Raw genomic sequence first — 18,084 nt, forward strand, 5'->3', positions numbered from 1 at the left:
GAGGTTAATCTGGATTAGTGTTTGAAGAAACCACTTAAACAGTGGGAGGCTTCCCAACAACCCTAACCCAATTAAGCATCTCTCCCTGAGGAAGGCAGGCTGGCGAAGTCTGCATTAAGGCCCATCAAGTGTCCTGTTGATGAGATAGACCCTAACATCACAGCTGTGGCCATCCCAGAGGAGGCAGAACTGAATTTGCTACTCTGGAAACAAGAGGTTGGCAAGAGGGAAGGGAAAGTGTGGGGCAGGGAGCTTGCTGGACAGCCAGATTCAAGCACTGCCCCACACCTTCCTAGCCCTGTGGCTTTCAGGGCCATAGCAGATGCTCTCTGTGCCTGTGGCTGTCCTAAAGGGCAGCACCTCTACCACCAAGTCTTCTGTTTATTCTGTTATTTCTGTTCCTTCTGCTGGAACCCATGCTGCCCTCCAGTTGCTCTTTTCACACTCACTGTGTCACACACCAGGCTCACTGAGTAACTGCCCGAGGGGGGACCACACTGAGTGTTAATTGCTGTTAATGAGCTGTTGCTGCTTTCCTTCCAAGAGCACCAATTACAACAACACTCCAGCTCTGTAAGAAGATGTCTGCAGCAGATGAACACAAACTTAGACCAGGATCCTGCCATTTCACTGCCAGCAATTCATGGAGGAGCTGGATGCAGGATGACAGCAGGTAGTTTTCTTGCCATATCTGTCCCCTTGTTCTTTGTATGGTCAGTCATGTCCTTGACTTGCTCACGTCTCCTGCTGTGGTTATGGCTCAGTACCACGGTCTGGCTGTGTGCACACCAACACTGCTATGAGTTCAGCATGGCTCCCTGCCCCACAGTCTTGCCACCCTTCCTTCCAAACCTCATCTGCCTGCTGTGCTATTCATATTGGATGGCACTGTGCATAGCCAATGCATTGAGACCAAACATAGCTCTAGAAGCATACAGAGACTTCCACAAGCTGGGAAGCACTAGAGCTTCCTCTGCTCTCTCCAACAATCAGATTAACCTCTCTCAAAGTTGCAGTCATAGAGAGGTAAGGGCTATTCTAAGATGGCAAAAGCTTTTACACGTGCATAAGGTCATGCAAGCCAAGGTAACAGGGCTCTTCACCAAAACAACGGCATCTGTCGACAGCACTAAGTAAGAAATTGTCCGGTGTCTTGTGCTGACTTTCTCCTTTGGATTATTTTTGGCAGTGCTGAGAAACATTCACATCCAAACCACTGCTTTAGAGAGCCTTGAAATGAAATAAGGCAGAGCTGATTCACTGCGCAAAAACCCCAAAGCTCCACTGTGCCACCTTGACCCAAAAGGAGATGTCCAACAGCGTGTTTCCCCCTGCCCATCTCCATCAAAGACAACACAACGCTGTCCCCAGCCACTGCTCTTGCCATGCTGGGAGCTTTTATCTCCAGGCACCTGGCTCCTGCTGCACTGCCTTTCCTCAGTTTGTTAAGTTTTATTTTCTGTTATTCATCCCGTTTTGGCTTCCACCCTAAAAATCTTCCTGCAAGTTCCCCAGCCTCCCCGCTCCTCATAAACACTCATTTAAGCACAATGCTTTATGGCCAAATGCCTGCTTGTGTATTTTGGGATTAAACCCTCGACCCATAGGAAGGGCACCAACCCAACCAGCTCACCTCACCTCACAGCTTCCCAGACCCATGAAACTCATGAAACAGCGGGGTGCAAATTCAGGTTGTACCTACCCCAGCCACTGTGATAACCCATGCATGCAGGGATCATACAGCTCCGGAACTCAGCAATAGCAGGATTGTTAAGTCACAGAACTTTAGGATGGCTTGGGTTGGAAGGGACCCTAAGGATCATCAAGTTCCAATCCCTGTGCCGCAAACAGGGTTGCTAGATACTAGATCAAGTACTTGATCACATTGCCCAGGTCCCCATGCAGTCCATGCCCAAATCACTATGCAAGACGGATTTCCCCTTCAGAGCTTTGCCTACAGTCCTGTCTTGTCTGCAGACCAACGAGGGTTGCGGAAAGAAAAATTGCAAAAGTTTTGTTATTTCCCTAGTGTTCCCATTTTCCCACAGAAGCAAGGTTTTTGTTTTGTTTTGTGTGTTGGGTTTTTTCTTGCTTTGTTTTGTTTTGTTTTGCTTCTTTCCCAACTTTCAGGGGAAAATCCTGACAAATGGAAGTCCTGATTCATACCAGCAAAAATTCAGCCTTTTTAAATTTAGGTGGAGCCCTTCTTGTTCAAGGATGAAAACATTCCTCTAGCTGCACACTGCATGGCCAAGGACTGAGCCTTGGCTATGTCTCTATTAAGTAGCAAAGCCTCTTCTGGTGGCCAAGAGAGAATGGGTGGCCACCCTGAACAGCCATGGAGCAGGCAGCAGAGCCACTCACCACACCAATAAGGGCAAACAAGATGATGGGCACAGGCAGATGGTGACTGCCATCAAATTTCATCACAGGGTGGAAAAACAGCTGGGGGTCATGTCTAGTGCCATGGTTGAGGGGAAAACACTGAGAGAAGGGCTCCTCGTCCTCCCCCCTGTTCTTCCTCAGATGGTAAGAAAAGCCCAGGAATGGATGAAGATACCCATTGCCACTGTCCTGGTTATGGGCACCTGCTTCCTACCTTCCTGCATTTCCACTGGGGAGGCAGCAGGGATCAGGAGCTGGCTTGGACATATTTGTAGCCATAGCCCAGCTGCTCCCACAGTATGGAGAATAGAAGGGAAGGAGAAAGACCAGAGGAGCTGTATATCCCTAAACCCTGCTCTGAATGTTGCTCTCCCTTGGGGAGAAGAGCAATGCATGCAGAGCCCCCATCTGCAGCCCCCAAGGCAGCAGGTGCCCCCATGCCCTAGCACCATGCACAGAAGTTCTAGGAGCGTTTGTAGGGCATTTTGCATCCACAGTACCTGCAGCATCCCCAGAGAAGCCACACAGCTCACAAGCCTCACAGCCTGGCCCCCTACATACCTGTATGGTGAGTCAGGGTCGAAGCAGGTCCTGGTGACATCAGTGGCCCGTGGGTCACAGCAGTCGCCATCATCGAAGTCATCCAACATGTTGTTGCACTCCATGTGGCAAACACCATCGCGGCGCTTCCAGGAGAAGCAGCGTCCGGGCCGGCGGCAGTCCCCTCCATCATAGCCAGTCAGTGGGTGCTCACACTCGGGGTCGCAGCGCTCATTGCCCACCTTACTGGGCTCACAGCCCAGCAGAACGACACGGCGGCGCAAGGACGAGTTGCGCACCTCCAGCAGGCTGAGCTGCCAGGTGATGTTATAGGGGCGGAAGGCCTCACTCAGTGCCCGGTGCTGCCGCCACACCTGCTCACGGCTCACTGTCGGCTGCCCGCCACTGTCCTCAGCCAGGCTGACCACACGGTACCGCACCACCTTGGGCCCGCGCAGCGGCCAGTGCCTGTTGTAGTAGGAGACCAGCTCCACGTTGTCACACGCCGTCTGCCCACAGGCTGGAGGACCAAATGGATGGAGGATGGGGGGCACGATGGGGGGCAGGACCCGGCGCCGGGGGAGTGAGGCTTCACGGAATGGCACCCACTGCTGTTCCAAAGTGTCCAAGCCAGCAGCCAGCACTGGAGAGCTGCCAGGCACCCCTTCAAGGAAGGATCGCTGGAGCTGCGCTTGGGGCAGCGCGTCCCGCCACAAGGCCAGCCCGGCCACATGTCCCCGAAAAGCATGAGTGTCCCCCCAGGCGTCCCCTCCCAGCAGCAGGGTGCGGCAGGAGGCCATGAAGGTGCTGTGCAGGGGCCCTCCCTGCCCATCGGAGTGGCCCACCCGCACCCCATCCACATAGAGGGCCATCCAACGCCCATCGTAGCTAGCAGTCAGGTGAGTCCAAGTGTCCGGTTGGTAGCGGTGGGACCCTGTCACCTTGGTGGCGGCAGTCGCTCGGTCCGTGCGCAGGGAGAAGAAGAAACGGGCATCCTGCTTGCCACCCAGACGCAGGGCACGGATGCCCAAAGCCCAGCCCTTATTGCTGGCCGTGTGTGAGCAGTTGTCGAAGACGCCTGCAGAGGGGATGGGGTTGGAAAGAAAAAAGGGAGGTGGTGAGGAGTGGAGAGCATTGCTGCTCTGTGAGCATCCTGGTGGCATGCCACTGCCTCCCACAGAGATGGCTCTTGGGGAAATGGAGCACAAAAGAGCAAAGCACAAATTATTGGGTTTCTGTGTTTTGGGGAGAAGGGGCAGGGGAAATTTTCACAGAGTCATAGAATCATCAAGGTTGGAAAAGACCTCCGAGATCATCCAGCCCAACCTTCCACCTACCACCACTATTTCCCCACTAACCTATGAGGTCACATTGGATGAGACACAGGCAAATGAAGGTGGACAGGGTCTGGGCAGTGGGCACTGCTCATTATTTGGGTGAGCAGGTGGGGAAGTCAGGAGGGAGGTCAGAGCCAGGGTGGAAAGGGGATGAAGAGCTCAGCTGGTTGGAGAGGTAAGGCCAAAGAGCAAGATGTTCCCATAGGAGCATGACTGCAGGCTGGGATAAAATACTGAGCTTTCAAGAATTACAGTAAGGCAATCCAAAATAAAACATCCTGGGTTCCTAAGTCTTCAAGATACCTCAGTCTTCCATCTCACAGATCTCCCTCACACTCCACAGGGCTGCTCTCAGGGATTTCTTATCGCAGTCCATGCACATCTCTGGGATTTGCTTGACCCAAGCGCAACAGCTTGCATTTGGCCTCGTTGAATCTCACTAGGTTCACAAGGGCCCACCTCACAAGTTTATCAGGGTCCCTTTGGATGGCATCCCTTCCTTCTGTTGTAGCAACTGCACCACTCAGCTTGGAGTCATCACAAACTTGCTGAGGGTTCACTCAGTCTGTGTCACTGATTATGTTAAAGATCACCAGTCCCAAGATGAGACCCTGAGGGACACCGCTCCTCCATTTGGACATAGAGCCATTGACTGCAACCATCTGTCTGTGACCTCCCAGCCAAATCTTTACCCACCAAGTGGTCCACCCTTCAAATCCATCTCTCTCCAATGCAGAGATAAGGACGTGTGGGACCACATCACAGGAATTATGTCCAAGGAAGCCAGGCCACCATTGCACCAGATATCCCTTCCAGACCTCTTAACACAGCAGCAAGCTTCACAAAGGGAAAGAGCCATTGCAGAGGAGACACAAACCTTGGAATCCACAAGTACAACTTGGCACCTAACTATAGGCTGGGAAAGGGGAAACATAACCTGGCCTGTGACTTGTGCCCAGGATTAGAGTGATAATGCTGGATTTAAAACATGAGTTGTTGGCAGCACCACAAAAAAAAAAAAAAAGGGAGGCAGCCATGCTTCAGCACCCATGTGCCAAAAGCTGGCCACAAGACTGCCCTCCAAAGCACTGAGGTGTAAAGTTCAGGTGGTGGAGACAGACAAGGAATAAATAACCCTTCTGGTTTTACTGCCAGGAGAGCGGTGAAGGAGAAGTGCACAGCTTTGTAAGGACCACACAGAGCATCCTTTCCAACAGGGCTCCTCCCTGAACACCAAGCGCCCGATGCTCGGTCCCATCCCAGTGGGACAGCAGGGCCGGAGGTCTTGGTGCCACCTGCACACACAGGATACAACAGCACTGCTCCATCCCATCCCTGTCCCCATCACCACGGCCCCGCATTGCCAGCTGCAGGGAGCGGGTGGGAAGCTGCGGGTGACTCAGCCAGCCGGAGGTGCGTGGGGCTGACTCAAAGCCTGGAGCGGGGGATCGTGCCAGTGCCAGTGGTCGCCGTGTGATGACGGGCCCACCCTCCTCTAAGGGAAAATTTAACAACAACAAAAGAGAGAAAACTAGCTGGGGAAAGTAAAGCAGAGCACCTGCAGGGCTGAGCTCCAGGTGCAGACAGCTGTGAAACGGGTGGGTGGGAGACACTGGCTCAGCTTCCCTCTCTGCCACTCATCCACTCTCCTCTTCTGCATCCCAAGGAGAAAAGTATATGTGTGGGGCCCAATGGTAAGCATAGCAAAGGGGTTGAGTGGAGAGGCACAGGCTGCCCAAAGATGCGTGATTGCCCTACCCTTGCAGACAGCCCAGGTCTGTCTACCGGGGTCTGAGCATCTGATGGAGCTGTGAGTGTCCCTTTTCAGTGCACGGAGCGGGGCCAGATGGTTTTTTAAAGGTCCATTCCAACTCAAACTATTCTGTTATTCTATGATTCTTATTGCAGCTCTCCGTCACCAGCTCCTGGGGAGCCGTGAGTTAACGCCCCGTGCCATCTGTCTCCCCACGGAGTGAAGCCCCCATCGGCAACAACAGGAAGAAGGGACCCCGGGGGGATGCAGAACCCGGGGGCACCGCGTAGTTCGGGCCGGGGCGGTGCGCGAGGTGCGGCTGCCACCGTGCGGCCACCGCTCCCAGGGCTCCGCGGGCCGGGGGGGATCCGCCGGGAGCTCCGTACCCCAAACCCGGAGGGGCGAGGGGCCGGGAAATACAGCCCCTCTCCCGGTGAGTGCCCGGGACATGGGGAGAGAGGGATTTGGGGTGTCGGTGGGACGGGGCGGGTGCTGTCACCTGCCGCAGGTGAGCAGCTTCAGATCTCGGCTCTGTCCCCGCGTCCCCCCCGCACCTCACGGCCTCGCAGCTCATCCCTTCCGCCGCACCCCGTCGAGCTTTACCTGCGATGATGGCCGGGTTGCTCTGTCCGCCCTCCGCCTTCACCCACAGCTCCAGGGTGAAGCGCTCCCGCGGGATGTGGGGCAGCGCCTCCGGCCGCGCCGACAGCGTCTCCCGGCCGCCGGCGAAGTACAGGGCGGGGAGCGGCCGGCCCCGGGGGGGGCTCGGCACCCTCGCCGCCCGGCCCCGCAGCCTGCCCTCCGCCTCGCCCCACGGCTCCTCGCCGCCTGCCCCGGCTGCCCTCGGCCTCCGACCCCGCTGTCTCCTGGAGTCCTGAGGGGCTGCGACTCCGAGCCCCCCTTGCGCCGCTCGGCCCGGGTACAGCCCGTAAGGGTGGTGCGGAGGGGCCGCCCGGCGGTTCGGAGCCTCCAGCCCGCAAGGCTGCGGGGGACCGGGGGGCCGGGGGTCCCCGCGGGTCAGGCTGAGCGCCGTCAGCAGCAGCGCGACCAGGGGAGCCCCGCGGCTCTGCATGGCCCCGTGGGGACGGGGAATCGGGAGGCGGCGGCCCCGGGGCTGAGGGAGGCTCAAGGGGGCGGCGGGCGGCAGTCGGGGCAGCGCCGGGGCATCCTCCCCCGGTGCCGCTGCCCCCAACTTTTTCCCTGGCGCCGCTCTCCTCCCCTCTGCGGGCCCGGGAGGAGGAGGAGGAGGAGGGGGAGGAGGAGATGAAGGAAAAGGGGGAGGAAGAGGGCACGGCCGCGGGGACCCCTCTGCCTGCGGCGGTGCCGGAGCTCTCTGCCCGCCGACACCGGGAAGGAGAGAGCCGGGCGCTGCCTGCGGGAGCTGGAGCGGGAGATGCGCCCTTATCTAGAAAGCCCCGAGGCGCTCGGCTCCCCCCGCCGGGGAGGGGTTGGGGGTGGGGGGGTGGGGGGGGGGGGGCTGCCTTATTTAAAGATGATTATGTCCAATCTAATAAACCCCGAGCGAAGCATCGCATCGCCCTCCCCTCCCTTCCTCCGCCTTCCCAGGCGCTGCCCAGGGCGCTGCACCCCACCAGGACCCGCTCCCCGGCTCAGCACGGCGCGGCTCGGACCCGGGCTGGGAGCGGATCAGGGGATGGGAGCGGTGGCGCGGCCACACCTGAGGATACAGCGCTGGCTGCCCCGACCGCCTGCCTCACTCGCTCCTCTCCGCGCACTGCCGAGGAGCCCGGCGTGCTTTTCCCCTTTCTTTCCCTTTCTTTTTTCCCTCCTTTTCCTTCTCCCTTTATTCTATTCTTTCTAAGACGAGCCGTGCCCACGCTTCACTCCGGTCGTGTACCATCTCTATCCTCCGCCCCATCCCTCACCTGTGAGGAGAGGGCCATCCCCAGCCCTCCCCACCGAGAGCTCAGAGCACGCAGTCCACGCAGCAGGGAGCCCCGGAGTGCCCCTCACCCAGAGATCTCCGTTCTTTCCCTATTTTCTTTTTTTTCCCCTCCCTGAACAACGGTCCCATCTGCTTGACACATGCAGAAAGGTGGGCTGGAGGCACACCGCCCAAGCTGGGGGAAAGCACAGCCCCCCAGGACCCACCTTGGCACATCCTCACCCCCCTCTGAGTACCACGTTGCCAAACCTCCCCTGAGAAACCCTCAGGAGAGTCAGGTACATCTGAGAACTTCATCGAGAAGATTCTTTTCTTTTTTTTCCTTTTATTATTATTAGATATATATATATATATTTCACTTCGAAGCACTATCTGTGGCGGTCAGTCTGAAGTAGGGTTGCCAGCAAGAGCTGGGAGGCCCCTTCCAGGGTACCGGCTTGCAAAGCAGCCAGGCAGGAGGGAAGGGATTGAAGCATAAGCAGCAGGAGCTGCACACATGGGGCTTGTTTGCTTCCCAAGGAGGTGGGGGGCTGATGCTTTGGGCATTAAAAATACCACTGGAAACACTGGAGGGGTGGCACAGAGCTTTGTCAGGACACAGTGATGCAAGGAGATGTGTGTGAGGTGCATGAGGACAGGGAGAGCTCATGGAAGGGGAGCTCCACAGTTCCCAAAGATGGAGATGCAGCCTGGGGATGTGGGGTGGACTGCAGCCCCCTTTCAGCACAGGGGTCCCACCCGCTGCTGGCATGGCTCGGAGGCACCTCTACCCAGCACTTGGCCCCACCGCAGTGTTGTGCTAGGGCAAATGCCAGCAGTCCCTGCTAACAGTGCGTGTGAGTTTAGGAATGAGCCGAGCTTCTGATAGCCCCGTCTACCAGGGGCAGATATCAGTGGGTCCCACGAGACAGCTTATTTTCAGTGGTGGTGACTTTATTTTAAGCAGTTATTCATCATCTTGCCACGCGCCCTGTTGTGCCAGCCAGCTGTTGCACCAGGAGCCCACACCCCAGCAGCCCCAAAACATGTGTGACAGTCCCATGAAGACAGCTCCTCTGGGCTGGACCTGGCTCTGAAGCAACAAAACCCTCCAGAAAGGCACATTTCCCCCCCTTCTCCCCACCATGCACACACACAAAAAGAGCAATCTTGCTTCATCAGTACTCCTATGTGATGGTTTCACTGGTGTAAGACAATGGCAGGACCTGGGGATAAGGTAAAGGAATAGGGACAGCAAGTGTTTTGCCAGCCTGCCAGCCACCATGAACACTGGCATATGGAGGTTTCCTGGGCAAAACCTCCCTCCAGGTGGCAGGAAATATGGGGAATCGTGGAATCATTAAAGTTGGAAATGACCACTAGGATCACCAAGCCCACCAACAATACATCCCCACCATGCTCACTGTGTCGCTCAGTGCCACATCTCCACAGCTGTTGGACACCTCCAAGGACAGTGACCCCATCACCTCCCTGGGCAGCCTGGAAGAGCCATCCCCGCTGCTCTTTGCCACCAGAAACTGTCACCAAGTTCTTTTCCACTGGTTTTCATAGATGGGAGCAGGTGCTCCAGTCACCATAGGGTAATGCAGCCTCCCTCCAAGGTGTCCAAGGAGTGGATGTGTGTTGGAGGTCCCAGCCTGGAGCCAGGATGCTTTGGCTGGGAATATAGCAGCCCTGCAACCCATGGCCATCACTGCATCCCATTGTCAGCCCTGCTTCCTTTGGCATCCCTGCATCCCAGCCACACCCCTGCATCTTGGGGGCATTTCCATGTCTTGTGTTCATCCCTGCATTCTGTGAGCAGCCATGCATTCGTTCTGAGGGCATCCCATGGACATGCCTGCATCCCACAGGCATCTCAATATCACATGGGCTTTCCTGCACTGTGCAGGCACCCCAGCATCCCATTGGCACCCCAGCACACAGTGCCTGGATGGAGATCCTCACCTCACAGAACCCAGTTGTATGGGAGATTGGTAATCACAGCCTGAACCTCTGATTAATCAGCTGAGGCAAGTGTGGGGTCAGCTGCAGGAGCACAGGTGAGAGTGATGTTGCTGTGCTCCCGGAAGGGGTGGAGCTCATCTCCACCTCCTCTGAGACCTCATTTAAGGGCTGACCCCCAGTGAGGCAGTATCTCTTGGAGATTGCTCTTCTGTGAAGACTGCCCCAGCTTCCTCAGCTAAGGCATCACCACTGGTGAGTTTCCCTTTTGCTTATAACCTTTGTACATTTACTATCAACTTCTCTAACATCTGTATACTAGCCACCTATACACCAGTGTAGGAGGGCAACTGTCTGCAGTTCCCTGCTGTGCACCCTTTGGCCACTCTAGGGCCCCCTCTGTGCTCCCTGAGGTGACACTGCTGGGACAAGGCTACAGCCTGCTCCATGGGAGGTGAGAAGCAGCATTCCTGCTGGAGTTGAAGCCGAGCTGTGCCTCTCCCCACGCCTGTCAAGAGCCATCAGCAAAAGCCTTCCTCACCCTTTGCTCCTCCATAGGCAACCATTGGAGAAACTGACATGGGAATAAAGGCACAGGGAGAAGGCAGCTTTTTGCTCACGGCTGGGCAGCCAAATCCTGTGGGCTTGCAGCAGCAAGCCTGATCAATCAAAGCAGCTCAGGGCATAGCCTGGTTCCCCCCTTCCTCCATCCCAGCTGTGGCATCTTTTCCCAAGCAGATTAGGAGTGCATTCAGGCAGCTGGGACCCCTGAGGTCAGAGACCCTGGCCCTGCACACTGGAGGTTGGCTTGGGAACGCGGTGGGTTTCCTGCCTCCGGCTGCTCTGCAGATCAACACTGGTGAGCAACCTGGCTAAAATTCTGGCATGAAACTTCCGGGTCCCCTTCTGCTGCGTGCCTTGTTTGAAAAGTAATGTACGTGACCCCAGCTCCTCTGAGCACAGAGCCAAAGACTAAATAATGAGAAGCAAGCTGGCAGGATGCATCTCCACCACTCTGCACCTTCCATGTGCCGATGCTGAAGGGAAGCCCACAGGCTGAGCACTCACCAGTGCCTGAATGAGCCCCCAGTACACACCATTGGCTCTCAGGCAGGAGGTGAGGATGCTGCAAGTGCTCACACCTTGATGCAGGGAAGCTGCCCACACCCCAGTGCTTTGCACATCGTCAAGAACTCACAGGCGCTAAATTAAGACCATCGAGAGAACAGAGCACGACCTTTGCCAGATGGGGTGTCTCAGATATTGAAAGTGATTCTGACAGCTCACAAAGGGCAGAGACCCGGCTGCCTTTATGTAACACTGCTCCTCCAGCAGCCATGGAGGAGAGAGCATGGAAAAATGAGGAGAGATGCTGGGGCTGCCCTTCTGCTCTGCTCACTCGTATCCTGCTGCTGTTGGTCAGGAGTTTCAGCCCCATTAAGTCCAGATTTTCAAGTGTATTTCTGTGTCCCAGCAAGGCAGGAAGTGTCTGCTGAAGGGGGAAGATGGGAGGGGGAGGATGCTGTGTGGTCCACATGCCAACAGCAGAAGCATGGTCCTGAGGACATCAGCTCAGCCACCTGCATGAGGTACAAACAAACACAGCACGGGCTGGAGCTCGCATCAACAGAGCCCTGAACTCTGGCAGGAGCTCCAGGAGAGCACCATGCTCACAGCAGGTGAGTCCAGGTGGAATAATGACACGTCCTTGCTGCATTTCCAGCGTCCCTCTGCCAACACTGACATCTGCTTGCTGGTCCCCCTCGGATGTGCTGCTTGCACAGTATCATCTCTTCTCCAGGTTAGCGTGACTTTCCTTGCCTGAGTTTCAGTGTAATCACTTACACAAACCTGCCACCTCCAGACAGCTTTCACTCTGCCTCCTGTGGTTATGTACGTGTTTGTATTTGCCACTCATTGGTGCTAGGAATTAGAGGTCCATCCTGACCTGCTCCAAAACACACAAGAATTGTACTGTCTCCTTTTGACTGAGTTCATCATAGATCCAAGTGCACCGTTAGTCCCCAGCCTCTGAAGCCAGGGACTGGGGTCTTCTCCACAAAGATTTTGCTGATAAGGAACATCCTTTCCAAACAAGTGCCTTCCTGGGTGCTATAACCCACTGGGTGCTCCTGCCAGGCTGCTATTGCTCCCCTAAAAATCTACTGTGTCACTGCCACAGCACGACAGGGCTTCCCATTCCCCTCTTTCCTCCCCTTGAGCTTACATCTTGACATCATCACCTTTGGCACAGCAGGAGATATTCCTGCATGCCCCTTGGACAGAGCTGGTTTGTTGTGCACATTCAAAAGCCATAGGTAATGCTGGCTCCAGCTTCAAAACAACAAAGAAAAAGGGTGAATGTGGGGAATGTGCCTGCAGGGCTTGCTTTTTGTACATGATGGGATGGCCTTTGCATGGCTTGGTGGGAGGCTATTTGGTGGACATCCTAAGAGGCATCCCCAGCAAAGAGTGTAGGACAAAGAGCTGATCGGCTGCCACTTGACCAGGAGTCCACATCCACTCCCATCCTCTCAGCTCAGATGTTATCTCCAGATTCTTCATTTGCCCACCTTGAGCTTTGGACAGGTCACCCCAGATGAGTCTCCCGTGGATGACAGAGAATGGAAGAGGATGCTCCCAAGCGCATTACAGCAGATGATGATATCCCCAAGCACATCATGTTCATGATGCTCCATCACAGTGGAGGATGATGATGAAAGAGGACAATGATGTTCCAAAACTCATCATGATGGAAAATGATGATGTTCCCAGGCACATCATCATGGTTTAACAGTGACCACATGCCCAAACCCCATGAAAACACGGTAGTTCTTGGTCTCCCCCCAGTGACCAGACCACAAACAACAAAGTAGCAGGTTGTAGCCAGACACCAGAGGTTTCCAGCCCATGAAGCAGAGCTCCCAGAACAGGCGTGTTGTTACCGAATAATTACACTAATAATTATTTCTCTGAATCCTCCCAGTGAGTGAAACCCTCTAGATGCACCCGTTCACTTTTGCATATTTGGAACAAGAACCTATTTCCCCACACGCATGAGCACTCCAAATGTATATATTCATTCATTAGAGAGCACTGACACCATGGAGGTAAATGACCTGCCAACAGATTTACAGCAGGAACTAAGTCACTGCCTCTGAGCCTGCGCTTTTAATGTAATTAAAGTCCTCTGTTTGGAATTCGGTGCTAATTAATATTCATGCTCTGTTCCCCATCTGCCATTCCCGCGTTGCTGGTTCCTCCTGAGATTGATCAGAGGGTGATTAAGGCAACGAGCAGACAGAAGGAGGGGGAGGCTGGTGGGATGGATGGAAGGGGAGAGGGACTGCATCCTGGGCCCTGGCTCAGCTGCAAGAGGCTGAAGCAGGGGGAAGTTATGGGGCTGACAGGGATTCAGACCCTGATGGTTTGCTCCTGGAGTCCTGCAGGGTTTGCCTGGCCCAGGAGGAGGGTAAGAAGCGAATACAGAGCCGGGCTACAGAGGACAAATCAGCAGCTGTGGTGTGAATGAAAGCCCCTAATTGAGATAGAGCCTAATCAAGATAGAGTCTAATTGAGATAGGGGCTAATTGAGATGGAGCCTAATTGAGATGGAGCCTAACTGCCAGCTCTTGTGTGTTCATTGTGGGGTGCAAAACATGGAACTCACTGGGACACTGTGCACGTGACTGTGTGGGCTGGAAGCTCACCATGGACACACACCCACTGGGGCAGAGACCTGTCCTGCTCCAAAACCATTCTGTCTGAAGCTGGGCATAGACTGTCCAGTGCTGTGCATGAGGAATACATTCACATACTCTGGGCTGGGGGCACTGTGAGTGGCACAGTTCACAAGGGACCAGAGGGATGCGGGCTCTGGGCCAGGTGCTGGGTGACCCCAGCTGTGTGGCAGGTGCACGGCCAGGGGGTTCCTCAATTAATGAAGGGCATTTCAAACGCCTTTCAGATCCTCAAAAGCCATCAGAGGGCTTCATTTGGATGCACCCCAGTTGGAGAGCTGAGTCCTGCAAGCACCTCTTGTTTACGTACGAGCAATCAAAGTGATTTATTCAACCGTCTGAAGCATGCTTGCTCTCTGACCATCCATCCATTATGCTTATCTCTCTGTCCTAGTTACCAGCCTAGCAATCCATCTCGCCCACCCTAATGCATGCCCAACCACTCTACGATACACCGTGCAATGCATGGGGCAGACAGGGCTGGCCTGGCTTTGTGCAGCATTGACGTCAGCCCAAGCTGCCCACCAGCACCCTCCTGGACAATTAGGATGATGGGGCTTAAAGCCATCTGCAGCCATAATTGGGACCAGCTTTGGCCAGGGGCTGGTGATGCCACGCAATGGGCGCCAGGGAGAAGCCCTCCCACGCTGACACAAGCGCACGAGGAGCACGCGTGTGCAGGGAAGCTGTGCTGGTCCACGAACCTGGGCTTCGTGTTTCTCCTAATTGAATTGCAAAAGCAGAGCAGTGCCGGAGCGGCGTGTTCTCATCCATTATTGAAAGAACAGGCTGCTCCGGTGTTGCAAAGCACCCACAAGGGGCAACTCATCACTCCTGCCCACTCCCAACTAGAGGAAGGGGAGGTGTCCAGGAAATACCTTGCTGCCTCTCTGCTTTCTCTTCCACTGGGAACAAGTGGCCAAGAGAAGCTGAGGATGCCCGTCAGCCCCCTGCCTGCAGCAGGCGGGCACCCAGTGGGAGAAATTGGGTCCCTATGCCCTGGTCCCATCCTGAGCTCTATGGAACAGGTGAGGAATGTGGCCATGGATGGGGCAGCATTGATACTCAGTTGCATGGTTGCATGGATTTCTCCAGTCCATGGAGCACAGCTCAGGGTGGGCAGGCATACTCACTGTCCCATGGTTGGCAAGTCCAGCTAAGAACCAGTCTTCCAGCTCAAATCAGCTACTGAAAGGCATTGTGCTCCCTCCAGTAACCTGGCAGCAGTTTGCAGCTGGAAGAGGGCACAAGCATGGACCCCTTGAGAGCTTGTCCATAGGTTTTCTGCTCTGGGTAGCATTAAGGGTGCACTCTTGCCAAAATTCCCCATTCTCTGATGAAGCACAAGATGTTATAGTAGTTCTAAGAGGTCTGGGAAGGATGCTCAGGCACAGATAAACCCTACCGTTTTTCCTAGAAACGGCTGACCCAGTCTGGCTGAGATTTTCCGGAATCCAAGCTGAGGCAAACCTTTGGCAGATGACTTCTGTCTAAATGGTCACAGTTTGGGCACTGTTCTAAGAAATGGGAAACAGCCTTATAATGGGAAGTATTGAGTAACCTCAGCAACAAGTAGTGTTATCTCCCCTGCCTACAGTAAAATAATTAGCTCTCATTAAAACCCTCTTTGTCTTTGAAAGTGATTTGGGATCAGCCAACCCCCTCTGAACTCAAATCACTCCAGATGCATCTGCACATGTGTTAAATGTTAAAGGTGCTCACAGCACCTGCAGCACCACTTTAATCCATGCAACAAGGGCAAACAATGTTCAAGCATTGGCATTCTCTGTAGCATTAGCAAATGAGGTTTAGTCCCTGTCTGAAAGCTGGGGTGATCAGCATTTTGTGAAAAAGATTACTTTTGAGAGATTTCCACAGTGAGAAACTCATGATATTTGGATAATCCAGAGTAGTTCCATAGAGGTGACTAAACTTTGAGGAATCCCACCAGAACCAGGACCTCGAGACTGGTGCCTACATCAGGACACAGCCCCAGTTCTGCCTAATGGATGGAGACACGGGTACCATCATCTCCCTGATGGATGGAAACGTGGATGCCATCATCTTCCTGATGGATAGAGACATGGACACCATCATCTTCCTGATGGATGGAGAATGGTCTCCATCACCACCAGGAATGGGATGGGAAGCACAGCTGTCAGCACATCCCAATTCAAACCCCATTCACTATCATTCCCAATCCCCTTTTGTTTCCCCTTCTTGACTCATTTTGAGCCCTGATCTGTTGTCTTCTGGAAATTCCTGTCTGGGTCATGCAAAAAGACCATCTGGGTTTGATAAATTTAGCTTTCTTTAGTGTGAGATGTCTCCGTCCACAAGCCACGGTGACTTCACAACCGGTGTGAGCACAGGGCACTCACCGCGGGCTCAGAGAGGAGCCCTCCAGCCAAAAAGGTGCTTTTGTGCCATGAAACTGTTTTCACAGAGCTGAAGTCAAGCAATGAAATATTCATAGGACACTAAAGCAGTGGGCTCACTGGCTGCCTTCTTATGGGAATTCAATAATACTGGAGACAGCCTTAATTCAATATTCAAAAAGCCTCTTTCTCTTTCCCCCTCTCTCCATCTCCCGGCTGTCTCTTTGGGTTCAGAGATCTTTTCCGAAACCTCACTTTTATGCACCGGATCCATTAGCAGAGAATGGCAGGGAGGAGAAACGGGGGGAGAGGGAGTGGAAGTGTGAGGATGGGGAGCACACACACGGTGCTGGGTCACCGAGTGGTGCTTGGTGGATGGTCTGAACCAGCCCTTGTCAAAACTGTCTGGACCTAAACCTGTTTTGGGAAGGCTCAGGGAAGAAAGTCCTCCAGGGGCTATCACCACACAGGTGGAGTGCCTGGAGAGCCCTGATCCATGTGCTGTTGGAGGCAAGGAGTATCCCCTTGGTAGGAAATTGAATGCTGCTCCTGTCTAGCCGCCCACCGTGGTGAGAGGCAGATCTGTGGGACAAAATGGGAGGATAAACCAAGACTGACCACTATCAGGGCTGTGCAGGGCAGTGACACAGCTGTCACCTGTAGCTCTGGGCTGCGATGCTCTGTGGGAGCTGCAGCAAAGGGGAGATTTAAGACAGCACAGCTTTCCAAGCACTTAATGGGTTTTTTTCTTTCTTTATAAAATCCTGCCCAGAGAACATTTAAAATTAAATGATTTACTCCACGATGCACTAGTTATTTGGTTTCTTCTGGCATCTCCCTGCCACAAATGCCCTCGAGAAGATCAGTTTCAACCTTCAGAAAACCTCTCTATTAGCATTTGATCTTGTCAGGCTCCCTCTACAGCCGCTCGCAGAGCTAAGTGGCATGTCTCAGTGGCTGTCTGCCATGCACACAGGTGGCCAGCTGGCAGGGACAGCACAGGGAGACTCCAGCACAGCAACACCCATACAAAGGGTGTACAAAACCTCGGGGGAAAACAGGGAGACAGGGGGCTCAGTGCAGCTTGGATGGGCTCACCCCAGGGCAATGGACATGTTCCCATGGTGTGGGGATGCCTGGGGCACCCTGGAGTCCCCAGGTCCATGGAGACAAGAGGAGGCATGGGGCACCCTAAGGAATTTTTGGTGGTCACTGCTTCCTTTGCTCTGTTTTTCCAGTGCTCTTGTTCTCTGCCAAGCATCTCTGTTTAGCTACCAATATTAAAATCTACAAATGCCCCAGACACAATTTGCTCTCTACAGCAGCATCTTAATGGAAAGTCTGTTTTTTCTGATACAAAATGGTAAAACCCACAGCATGGCCAGCCATGGCCCTGCCCTAAACACAGCTACTCTGCTGCAGCACCTACATGTGTTGGGGTATCTAAGCCTATTTTATATTTCATAATTCAGCAAGTGTGTTTTCCTGATATAATGTCTCACTGGAGGCAGATAATTATCTATTAGATGCACAGAACCAATGAAGCTTAGTTTTCTCCATCATTTTTCGTCCTCAGTTCCTGGCGTTAGCTTGAAGCAGGGCTTTTTCTGCACTTGTGGTGATCTCCCTATTCCATTGCAAACCTTGCTTTGTGCCCATTCTTTCCAAAGGCAGCTCAAAACACCAGAATGTCTCCCTTTGCCCTAAGTCCTGTTGTCCCAATGGGCCAACAGTGGGAAAAGGACCAATTCTATGTTCTCCAGCTCCTGTTTTCATGGACTATCTGGTGGAGCTGGCTGCAGGCCCGCCACCCTCCGAAGAAGCCCTCTGCGAGGAATAACATCACTAATGGACATTGCGTGAATTGTCTGCCAGTAGGTCAGGAATTACTCAGATGGGTCTGTTATTCCGAATTATTCACTGATTCACGCGGCAGCTTACGCAGGAGCTCCTTGATTAGATTCCTCAATATCGAATGGCCCGCTCTTTGGCCCGACCTCCCCAGCCACGTAAGCCTCCAGGCCATAAAGCACTCTTATCCAAAATCTTGACCTCATGTTTAATTTTATCACCGTTGACGTTAGCGGAGGTTTGTTAAACT

At 54.1% G+C, this 18,084-nt stretch overlaps 1 protein-coding gene across 1 annotated transcript in view; it reads right to left on the reverse strand.

Annotated features, from left to right (window-relative positions):
- The window catches only part of PAPPA2 (pappalysin 2), a 70,541-nt gene extending 63,454 nt beyond the window's left edge, over window positions 1-7,087 (reverse strand). Inside the window, exons 1-2 of the mRNA XM_072343236.1 lie at window positions 6,619-7,087; window positions 2,947-4,003 (exon numbers count right to left, since the gene is read on the reverse strand). Of these exons, the coding sequence (XP_072199337.1) occupies window positions 2,947-4,003; window positions 6,619-7,087 (1,526 nt within the window). The remainder of the gene's footprint in view (window positions 1-2,946; window positions 4,004-6,618) is intronic.
- Window positions 7,088-18,084: the final 10,997 nt, after the last annotated feature.

The sequence above is a fragment of the Excalfactoria chinensis genome, chromosome 8 (assembly GCF_039878825.1).
Source record: "Excalfactoria chinensis isolate bCotChi1 chromosome 8, bCotChi1.hap2, whole genome shotgun sequence".
NCBI classification, from domain to species: Eukaryota; Metazoa; Chordata; class Aves; order Galliformes; family Phasianidae; genus Excalfactoria; species Excalfactoria chinensis.